The 12,087-nt window shown below is 45.1% G+C and overlaps 1 protein-coding gene across 1 annotated transcript in view; it reads left to right on the top strand.

Annotated features, from left to right (window-relative positions):
* The window catches only part of Jcad (junctional cadherin 5 associated), a 73,758-nt gene that overhangs the window by 40,890 nt on the left and 20,781 nt on the right, over positions 1–12,087 (top strand). Inside the window, 1 exon segment of the mRNA XM_085698968.2 lies at positions 8,855–9,191. Within this exon segment, the coding sequence (XP_085555094.2) occupies positions 8,911–9,191 (281 nt within the window). The 5' untranslated portion in view covers positions 8,855–8,910.

The raw sequence follows: 12,087 nt of genomic DNA, 5'->3' as shown, positions 1-12,087 counted from the left end.
AGAAATGTCAATGAGGTACTTAGAGTCTCATAAACATGCAGTGATGTGACACAGAATTTGGAGGTGTGTGTGTGTCCCCGACCCTAGTGGAGATAAAGGAAATGGGATTGGAGAGGCAATGCTTATTTAAACACTGAAGCACGTGGCATCTGACACTGTGTTCCCCCACCACTCTCTTAACCACCATTAACAGTGTGCCAAGACCGTTTGTTATTTTAGCCTGGTTTCCCATCTGTTTTGTTGCCCTTGTTACCTGAAGAAAAGTCAGGTCAGTGATGCTTGTCTTACCAAAACGATCACTTCACAGATTGCATGTGCTCTTCATGGCTTCCACAGGGGAACAACATGGGAACAAGTTTGTGAGAACTTCTTGACTCGGGACTTAGACTGGAGCTGTGCAGTTATTTATTTAATAATTCAGATTAGAGAGGGAAACGGCAGCCCATTGTTTGTGATAAAACACACAGTTCTTCCACTGGGGAGATAGCCACGGAGAAACCTCTACACATGCACACACCATTAACAACATATTCCATTCTGGCTTGTTTTCTGGCTCGGCTGTTTACCCCTTGTTTAAAGAAAGCACTTTGTTATATATTAATCATAACATTAGACCTAGATGTTGTCAGTGGAGCAAATACTTGCACTGAGCTGCCAGTAGTTTATGGGACCAGTGACACCTGAAGTGTCAGAATGTCAGTGGATACAGCTGTGGAGTTTGGGGGATCGTTAGAGAGGAGCATCGTCTAAGGAACCGTTAGAATGCAAGTTGTGACCGTGTACTGGATTCCATCATCAGAGCATGTGACTGAGGCTTCAGGAGCAGGCCAGGAGCCTTTGGCAGGTGGCACCAGAGCCCCCTGTCATTTGCCAGTCCTTTATTCTTCCTACAACATTCCTTTGATGGCCATCGATTCTTCCTAACAGGAACTGTGTTTTCAAAGGTGACTACTTGCACAGTCCTACCTAAGACAGCCTTTGATTGAAAAAGGTTTTAAACTGGAATACAAACCAAAAATTACTAGAAAGAGACAAACAACCATTCCTTACCAGATTATTAAAGATTTGAAAAAAAAAATCGACATTGTCCGGGGTAAGCTGCCTTAGGAATTCCATTATTACTTGTTGACAATATATTAAACTAATAGCTTATACTGATAAAATTTAAGTTACAATGTAGTGTACTACTAAGTTATGAGTGTGATAACTGCTCATGAGTGCTGATTAATGATAAAGTAGTATATTGGGCTGGAGAGGTGGCTTGGTGGTTAGGAATAGTTACTGTTCTTGCCGATGATCCAAGTTCAATTCTCCACACCCATGCCAGATGTGACATTTCTCTGTGCTTCAAATACCTGGAAGTACAATTTTATTCATGTTTGTTTGTGCAAACTTCAACCCCCAATGTACTTAATGTCCCATCAAACAAACATTTACTTCAACATGTTATCATGAGTAGAACTATGTAAATAGCATTAAATTTATATGTATGGGTCTCTGCTTATGTCATTAGGATGTCCCAAGAAGTGAAATTCTCAGTCCATAGAATTTCAGGCTCTCACTACTTATTATCTCATCATTTGTTTGCTTTGTTTTCCTGGGATAGAATCTAGCTGTGTGGTCCAGGTTGACTTGTCAAACCTCTTGGCTCAGCCTCCCACTGCTGTGATAAAAGGCAGGTACCATCCGGTGGGGCTCCTAAGCACTGTTGACAAAGGAACTATCCATTTGCACACAACCCTCCCACACACTCAAAACACACAGATTACTGTACCCTCATCGGCAGCAAATATCATTTCACAAATGTTTGGTGCTAGAGAGATGGCTCAGTGGTCTAGAGACTGTCTTGCTCTTGCAGAGAACCCAAGTTGAGGTCAGTTCCCTGCACCCGTAACAGGTGACTTGCAACTACTTGACAACCCTTCTGGCGCTCCAAACGCACATACACATAAGTAAAAGTATGTATTTTCAAGTTTTGGTAATCTGGGGTGTGAGTGGTCACAATTTGGTTTAATTTTTATATCTTTAGCAATTTGGTTTGGCTTCTTTGATTTTAAATGAGTGAATTTCTTTCAGATTTGTATCTGGGTATTTGTTTCTTCATGTTCATGTTCAGGTCATGTGCAGAGCAAAATTTTAAAAGAAAGGCTCTGGTTTTGACAATGAGTTTATTAATATTTCACTCCCCTTACTGTCTTGGAAAGATTTATGACTACAAATATAAAAATAAAAATGTTATTTTTACAAATGAGAAGGGAGAAGAAATTGATAACAATTAAATGGCATCTGTTTACTACTCTACTCCAAGTGATGGGACTTGGCATAATGGAAATAATATCATCACCGTGGAGGGTGTGACCGCATGGGTTTGTCTCTGTATTCTCCAGTGTCCTTCATACTCAGCGCTAAGCACAGACCTTGAGGAATAAGGGCTGAAGCAAGCGTGCTATTTGAAATAAAGAATTGCTGGTTGTAGAAACAATGTTCTGTTCACTGTGTGGCCGTTGCCTCTGTTCTCTTGGGTGGCCTCTGCATGGGTGCTAATGAGGCCAAGGTCAGAGATTTTAGCTGCACATGACCTATTTAGCTATTCTTTTTTTTCTACTTTTCTGTGGTCAGCTGACTAGAAAATAATGTAATGTTCATCATATGAGAGACAGGTTGGCGGGAGGTCTAGCTTTCCAGAGCTGTGAAGAACATAAGTACATCAGCTTGGTTGTCCAGTGTTAGGGATCCAAAGCTCTGCTTTTCAGGCTCCATCTGGACACACGCATCTCACACATATACATAAACTCAAACACAACTCACACAGGCAAAACACCCAATACACACACATATAACTCTCTCAACAAACCAAACACATACACGTCAAACACAGGAAAGCAACTCTTAAATACAAACACACTCTTATACAGACTCTGTCTCACACACATACACTCTGATACACAACTCACACACTGGCATGCAGTCTCTCTCTCTCTCTTGCTCTCTCTCTCTTTCTCATTTTACCCACACCCACTGCATGCACAGGGACAGTGGGGAGTGGGAAGCATAGCTGCATCCTAAGGCAAGGGCATTGTTAACAACGGCTTTCGATTTTATAATTCGGTCATTTGAATATTAAGGACGCAGGTGATATAGAACTCAGAAATCTGGCACAGTAAATTGGTCTAAGTCAATGGTTCTCAGCCTTCCTAATGCTTCCATCCTTTAATAAGTTCCTCATGCTGTAGTGATCACCCAACCATAAAATTATTTTGTTGCTACTTCATAACTGTAATTTTTGTACTATTATGAACCGTACTGTATACTGTTAATGAGCTGATATGTGACCCCCATAGGAGTTGTGGCCCATAGAAGAATGACTGGCTGGTCTAAGTGGCTTCACTCAGGTTCTTTGGAAGGGACAAAACTGGTCTTTTGATAAATAATAGTAATAATAATAATAATAATAATAATAATAATAATAAATAATACATAGTGATTTGGGAGGAAAAGGAAATTTTGGTGAATGGGTGGTACCTTAGTCAGGGTTACTATTGCTGTGATGAAACACCTTGACTGAAAGAAACTTACTTCATTCACAGTTCATCAGCTAAAGTAGTGAGGGCAGGGACTCAAGTGGTGTGGGACCTGGAGTCAGGAGCTGATGCGGAGGCCATGGAGGAATGCTACTTACTGTCTTGCTCTCCATGACTTGCTCAGCCTGCTTTCTTTTCCTTTTTTTTCTTTTAATTCATCTATTTATTTTATATCCCAGCCACAGGACCACCAGCCCAGGGATGGCCTCATCCACAATGAACTCCCCCATCAATCACCAATTAAGAAAATGCCCTACAGGCTTGCTACAACCCAACCTTAAGGAGGCATTTTCTCAATTGAGACTTCCTCTTATCTGATAACTTTAGCTTGTATCAAGTTGACATAAAACTAGCCAAGAAAGGTGGGTTGCATCAAAATCAAATTATTTGTTGTCTTCTGAAACAAATGGGTTGGCTGTTGTCCTAGTCACACCAAGTCTTACCTGGCATGTTTCCAGAAGCTTACTTCTGTGCCCTCTTTCCTATCCTTTTCTCCACCAGCTCCCTGCATGTCAGAGGGCTTTCTAACTCTTGCTCTGCTCTTCCCTGTCCTATCAGGTCCACAAAGGGCAGCCTTCCCCTTCCCCAGACCACAGCAGATCCCCTGGAGCTGTGCAGAGTCCAGGTTGTCAGCGTGGCAGGTAGCGGTTTTTTGGTTTTACATAATGGGCTACTTAGGAAGAACCTGAAACCCACAGTGACTTAGCGGCCTATGAAGGTCACCATACAGTTGAATGGTGTGTTTCTGAGTAACTTACTTTGTTGCTTGTCTAAAAATTAACGCTAGTGTTGCCATGGAGTAGTCAGCCAAAGGAATGACGTGTGTGAAGAACGGCAAAGCCACCTTCACCTAAGCAGTAAAACAGGATTTCTTGTTAAACACACAGTTTAAACTTGAGGCCACCACATCTTTTCCTTTCCTTGTTTGTGTTTATGCATTATTTTGTAAACCAGGAAGTTAGTTAGTGGGGAGGAGAGAGATATATATGGAGGGATCTAAATGAGCCTCTGGGACTGCCATCCTCGACAGACTTGTGCAGACGGAAGGGCTGCCATTTAGACTTGTGCAACCTCAGTACTCTCATCTGTGAAGTGGAAATAGCCTTGCCTGCATCAGGTTATTTCTGGAAATTCAAAGGGAAATAAGTTTCCCAGGCAGCTAATGCAGCCTCTGTCACCTGGCAGACACACACAGACTGTCCACTCTATCTCTTAGGTGCCCCAAGATTGCACACTTACTTACAATGCAAATCTCCCCGCCCCCCACTCTCATTACTATTTTTAAAAATGTGTCCGTTTTATAACTATGTGTATGCATGTTTATATGCGTGGATGGGTATATGCACGTAAGTGCAGGTGCCCTTGGAAGCCAGAGATGTTCGATCCCCAGGAGCTGAAGTTACAGACAGTTGTGAGCCACCCAACATGGGTGCTGGGAACTAAACTCAGGTCTTCTGGAAAGTCAGTAAGTGCCCCTAACTAGTGAGCCATCTCTCTCTACCTCTAAAGATTTATTATTTTTTAATGTGTGTGTGTATATGTGCGTGCATGCCCAAGTGTCTAAAAGAGAGTGTCAGACTTCTTGGAGCTGGAGTTCCTTGGAGCCTCCAGGAAGCAAACTTGGGTCCTCTGAAAGAACAGTAACGCTTCTGACTATTGGGGCATTTCTCGAGCCCCATAAAGCAAGGTTTGCTTGTGATTTGTAGAGAGAGTTTATTGGGGTTAAAGGGCAAGGAGGGTAAAGAATAAATTCACTATGAATAGAACTGTATTGTGGACCTACAGGAGGGTGTTTTGAACAGTCCCTAGCTGGTCACAAACATTCCCAAGGGGGAACAGTGGGATAGTAAGATATAAACTGGATCTCATGAGTGAGTCACAAAGCCCAGAGAGAAAACCCTGACTCCTCAGCCCTCTTGCTTCTCTAGTTTACCTCCCTTCTCCACCTAAATGAGAGCCTGCATGCTAATAAGCATTTCTTTTTTGGTCCCATCTCATGAAAGCATAATTTAAACCAGACCAATAGAGGTAAACAAAGGGTATTTGGGACTGAACCTGACCTTCCTTCCCACTCAGTGTTGTGTTTGATTTCTGTTTTTTTCATTGAAATGTAATGTTTGCTCTCTGGGATTTTTGCTTGTTCTCTCTCTCTCTCTCTTTAGGTCTCACTCTAGTTGACCTTGAACATGCACAGATCCTTTCTCCCTTGTTTCCCAAATTCTGGGAGTTCCACACCTGCCTTTATATTTTTTTAAGTTTTTTTTAAGCTGTTTTCTATGCACGTGTGTTTTGCACATGTGTGTGCAGTGTGTCAGGTCCTCTGGAAGAGCAGGCAGCACTCCAGCGCACTTCACCTGCCTTTAAATGTTTAGAAGACAGGAATGAAATTCCCAGAGTTTGCATTATCTTAACTATTCTTAGAATGTTAATTACATGCTCAGCTTAAAACCTTTTATACAAGAAAAGAGAATTTTTATAGACCCAGTTTTTCTTCTTTGTGTATGCTGCCTTACTAAGTTTGTTTTAATGAAAAGACTTGTTTGGCTTAGTCCAAGTTGTACAAGACCAAACTAGGGAAGAGCTTGTGACGGAAGCCCCATGAGGCATCCCCTGAGTCAGCTTGCCGGGTTACCCTTGAGTCCTCTGATCTACACAGGGGTGCCATGAAATCTAGCATCAGTAGTTAATTAAGACAGCAGTGTCCTGCTTGGGGGTCACCTTGCCTCTCTTGGGGTAAGTAGCAGATCCATATGCATATGAGAAAATGGGCTTGCTATTAAGGCACCCTAATACATGAAAACACGGGTCTTCATGATGTCACAGCCGCTTCATATCTGCCCTCCACCTCGGCTGCTGGGGCAGACCATCTGCAATAGCTTCTGTTTAGACTCCTCTTCCCAATGACAGAGCCCTCTGAAACACAAGTCCCTGACTCAGTGGTTAGCTCCCATTGGGGTGCAGTCCCTCGAAGAATTGGGAACAACAGAAAAGCTCAATACATGCAAACACACAGAGCTTCCTGGTGGCCTTCTCCAGCAGACACCTGGAGCAAGAGCGGCAGCATGGAAGCTGTGCCTCACTCCCCGGGCCCCATGGGTGGATCCGGAATGAGGCAGGAGGAAGTGATGGTGGTGTTCTTAGGGAGAAGGGTTTGTTCTTCCAGTGGTGCATGTGGTGGCTAAGACCTTCCTTGAAAAGCCAAATTCAAATAGGTAGAACAGTTTGATTTGCTATTGAGAGCAAGGGACTTGTTAGACCAAGGAATTTTTCATGGCGTAATAGCATTATTGAACTTGAACATACTTCCGCGGTCATCTTGCTTTACACTCTCAGCATCAGAGGGATGACATCTACATTGGTGGTTTTCAAACTAGTGCTTCATGAGGTAATTTAGTGGGTCATGACCAGTATTCTTAAAAAGTGAAATAGTCACTGTCTCAGTCACTCTCTTGGGTATTTCCTTATCAGCATTTAATTCAAAAAATAATAATAAAATGTAGCCAGATGCATTAGTTGCTTGTCTCATGGCTGTGACCAAATATCTAACAAAAAATGACTTTCCTTTTGATGCATGCATGAGAGGGCACATCCCATCCTGTCAGGAAAGCACACAGCCACAATTTAATGGATAAATGTTCATATCATAGTGGGTGAGGGAGCAGAGAACTCAGGCCGGAACCATAGGGCTGTAAGCTACTGGTCTCACTCCAGAGTCTTCCTTTTGCCTTACAGGCCCTACAGCCTCTCAAAATAGGTCCAACAATTGGAGAACAAGTGTTCAAAACACATGAGCCTATGAGCAGTATCTCACACTCATACCCTAATATGACCCCTCCCCAAAATGTCTTTTTTTTCCCCTCTGAGACAGGGACTCTTTGGGTGCCTGAGCTCCCTCTTTGGTGCCTCATTGGTCCATCTTGGCGGCCACTGCAATTAATGTGTCTGTAGTAAACTGCTACCTCTTGAGGCAGTCCATTCCTTTTTAAATGGAAAACGACTTCAAAGAATCAAGCCAAACATAAATGTTAGAATAATAGTGTACAGGGACCTGTAGGAGAAGGGTCAGTGCCTCACATGGATGTGGAAACAGCAGAGGCCCTGCTGGGTAAAGGTGAAGGGTACACGTAAGGGGAAGAAGTCTTCCATGAGTCCGCTTGGCGTTTGGGGTTATGAGTAAGGCCTGTGGGTCAGCTGGGGGCTCAGCCAGCCAGACTCCACTCCTACTCCTGTGTGTTGCAGGCCCCAGAGAGTAAAGCAGGTAAGACTTTCAACATCAGAGATCCCTTGACCTCTTGGCTTTGAAAAGCTGGAGCTCTTCTGATAGACATATCTGCCTTAGTGTGGGTTGTTATCCCTTTGAAGGTTTTTTTCTGTATTGTGGGCACATAGGGATGTTGGGTTTATTTACCAAACCCCAGTGGCACAGTGACCCACATGGATGTTTTTTTGAGGAAGGGATACATATAACCATCTCTATATGAAGACACATACTCATAGGTATGGGCCCTTTACCCTGGGTCACCAGGAGTCTGTCTCTAAGACATGGTTTTACTTCTGAGGTCATCATGCCCAGAGTCCGTTTTAAATGCCCAGTTTCCCTCTTCTGTATTGACAAATGCAGTGTATCTATCCAGCTTCAAAATGTTGTCCCAGTGCCCCTTCTCGCATTCATGCATCCATTCTATAAGTATTTCCAGAATGCATATTAATTGCTGAATGCTGGGGATGTAGCCAGCGAAACCCCTAGCTAAATAGCCGCCTTCCACATTCACACAGCCCCGAGTTGTGCTGCAACCTCTTTTTCTAGTGCTTAGCCAAGGCCCTTGAACCCTTCCTGACTGTATAAGTGAATGTCCCATCTGTGAATCTGTGAAAGTCACAAAGAAGTGTCAAGTATGGTGACAGGGAATTTTCTCTGAGGTCACTAACACCCAGAGCTTTCCGGTCTTCTACAACCTAGAGGGACACCATGCACAGTTACAGACCTACAAAGTGTGATCACCCCCAAGCCGACCGCAGAGAGATCTCTGTCCGTGTGTTCTAAAGACCTGTACCTTGTGGTCATCAGAACCACAAGTGCTGGGATCCACAGAGAATTTCCATTGGCAGGAAGTGCAAGCAACTTCATCATGTCCCCATGCTGGCCAGATATATTCTTTAACAATTGTTTCTGTGACCACAGTGAGTTTCCCTTCACCAGTGGAGGCCTGGGGAGGGTGGGTGTCTGCTTTGGTGTGGGCACTCATAAAGGCAGCTCTTGGTTGTCCTTCCAGTGATGGGTCCTGCCGCCATGATGGTTCAGCCGCATGAGTTCTGACGACACTGCGCCATGTACAGTGTGGAAGATCTCCTGATTTCTCATGGATACAAGCCAGCCCGAGATGTCTCAGCACCACGTGAGGACAAATCAGAGGGATGCCGGCCAACGAGGACAAGAACCCGAGCTGACCAACGCCTGTTGAATGGATATGAGGATGGCCCTACAGCCCATGCACACAGTAGGACATCTCTGGGGACAGGAAATGTAAGCAGCTCTGAAGGCCGCAGCAGCAAGCCAAGAGGCCACGGGGAGCACCAGAGCACTTCTGCTTCCAGAACTCCTGAGGCAGGGTAAGCGTCCTGTTGGCCCAGTGCTTTCTTTTGACTTGGGAGTTTGGCGTTGTGTTATATGCAAGTAAACCAACTATTCCTGTTTGATTGGGCTGGGGAGGGATGTCAAAGACATTTTGCTTGGGCTGCATTTGAGATCTGAGTTGTGGCTGTAGTCAGCCCAGGGCTGGGGTGCAGACCTTCATTCCCCTTGGTGTGTAAACAGATTCACCAAGGCCAGCAGCACATCTCCTGGTTCTACTTTTCTTCTCTTGTGAAGTGGTTAGCTGTGTAAGGAGCATCCTGGAACCTTGTAGAGCTCATTCATGCCCAGGATAATTGGCTTCCTCATGATGTATTTCAGTAGTTTGTATATTGAGCGAGCTGGAAAGGAGTGTGCACTCCCTATATTTGGCCCAACTTGCATTTCCACCTGTGTTATTCTTCTGTGGCTGTCCTATATGAACACAGGTCTCCCTGTGGGATTCCTTACGATAGAACAGGAGGGCGGGCTGCCTGGGGAATGGTGCTGAAAACAGGAATTTTAGCGAACATGAGAATGAGCCCCCAAACCCTTCCAAACAATTTTAGTCCATGCCCTCCCTCCATCGAGCTGGGCTTATCTTGGGACAGGAAAAGTCTATAGAGAGCAGAGCTCGAGGTGGACAGGATACTGTGAAACTGGCGATAACCAGCCAGAGAGGACAAAGTGACAGGTGAAGCTGGTGTCCAAAGAAATAAACAGTGTTGGGCTAAGAGAATGGGCAAGAACTAGCCTTCTGTAGTCATAGGTCAATTTTCCAGAGAAGAGCTGGTTTGTCTCCCGCTTTCAGACAGCAATGGAAAGACTCTAAAGAGCATTCAGTACCTTCAATGTTGGACAATGACAAAATGTGGTGGGTTCTTCTTGTCTTGTATTGTAAAGGTGAACTTTCTTTCCTGGCCGCTTCACCACTGGGGTCAGGCTCAGGAGGGACTCCATGCTGAAGTCAGGAAGCTCTTCCGAGTTGATGCTTTTGTCAGCCGCGACCCTCCAGAAGCCTTCCCATAGCAGGCAGGTTGGCTGAGGTGTGAGAGCGCTGCTGGCCGGCAAGCACGGCATGATTTCTCCTCCAGCTTTAGTGCTGCATCTCTCTTTCTTTCCGCTTAGATCACAAGACAGCAAGGTTGGCCCCATTGTTTCTTTGGTGTTTCCTACAGAGTTTGAACTGTATGCCCGGTGCTGTTGGATGTTTAGAAACGCCTTTGAATCCTGGACTCTGGCTTTCTATCCCTGTGTAGGAACCGGCAGGTAGCCCTGCCCAGTCCATACTCAAGGAGGCACAGTTTCATACAAGCTACTGCCTCTCCTTGTGTCATGAACACTCTCCTGAGTGTTCAGATGAGTGGCCGTGTGACACACTGGCATGTTTTCATATGGATAACAAAGATGCCTCTTCTGTGTGATTTTGAGATTTGCTGATAGCAGGTAGTGACTTTTGGGTAGAAAGGATAGCTTACATAGTAGAAAGAGAAGACATACCTGATTGCAGAAATCCGTGCCAGTGCCAAGGTCTGGGGACCATGTACAGGTATTCTCTGAATACTGTCTATAGGAGGCAGGTGTTGAGGGAACTGCTTCCTTAGGAGAACTTGCTCTGGGGGAGATAAACAGGCGTCAGTGTGAACAGCTCAAACAGTTCAACCTAAGAAGCACACCACCCCAGCATATGCGAATCCTGGATCGGAGTGAGTAAATGGTGTTCTGCCAGCTTGCAGCCTTTGGGTCCTTGACCAGTGCAGCTATGGGCTTGTAGCACATCCCATCCCAGCAGTGGGCTCTGGTGGCCTAGTCTCCAGGTTTGCAGGGCACCTGAGGCTGAGAATGTCCTACCCCACACTATGAGGAGACTAGGCAAATCACAAGGCTCATTCAGTGATATCTCTCATTCTAAGGTCTGACCTGCAGGTGTCCCCACATATTGACTTGGGGCTCAGACCTGTCTACCATTCTGGAAAAGGTGAAGGTCGGTGCGAGTGAAAAACTGTGGAGCAAGTGGGGAGACCGGCTTGTTTTATTCTGACAGGTTGTAGAGATAGTAATGTTTCCTAGAGGAAGACTTAAGGTCAAGAGAGTATTGGTAGCTTGCTAAGGCTACTGTGGGTGGCAGTGGAGGGAACATAGCTTGGCCAGAAGCCAAGTGTCTAGCTGCCACCCCACAGTAGAAAAGGGCCTGGCCACACTTTCAGCTGGTGAGCTCTTCCTCCAGCTGCCAAGCACCGGACTGTCTTTACCTCATGTCCTACACCCTCTTCTGGCACACATGTCAAGAGACACTGAAGGAACGCATGTTACCATACCATATCACACCACACCACACCACACCACACCACACCACACTGTGTATGTTAGATAATGTGTGCAGCTTGCTCTTCTGTGGACATTGTTCAGTTACATACTAATGCAAGGAATAGTTGCCCGCGCCCTGGTGCTCAGCTGGAACATCAGCCAGGAGTTTCTTTTGAGGTATTAGCAAGCATGCAAGGTACTTGTTTCCTAACCTCGAAGACATTGCCCAGGGCTCTCACCATCATTAGATCAAATGATGCAGAGCAGCCAAGACAAGAATGATTAACAGTTCCAGGGAAACAGAGGTGGAGCAATGTGTGAACTCGCTAAAATCATTAGTGCTCGAGTGGCAGAGATGGCATAAGAGTCACTTCTCACTTGTATACAGTTTATCCAAATGAATGACTAGAGAGAACTTGCTCTCTGGGTCTCTATGTCTGCGGTCATTCTATGACTGGACAACACAGAAGATAGGCTCTGAGCCCGACTGTGTGACCACTCCCCAGGCCCTAGCTTACTTCTCTTGCCTGTGTGATTACCTGGTTTCATAGCAGGCCCTGTAGGGCACCACCTATTAACTGCTGCCTT

The sequence above is a fragment of the Myodes glareolus genome, chromosome 14, assembly GCF_982192425.1.
Source record: "Myodes glareolus chromosome 14, mMyoGla1.1, whole genome shotgun sequence".
NCBI classification, from domain to species: Eukaryota; Metazoa; Chordata; class Mammalia; order Rodentia; family Cricetidae; genus Myodes; species Myodes glareolus.
This window is presented reverse-complemented; position numbering and strand designations above follow the sequence as displayed.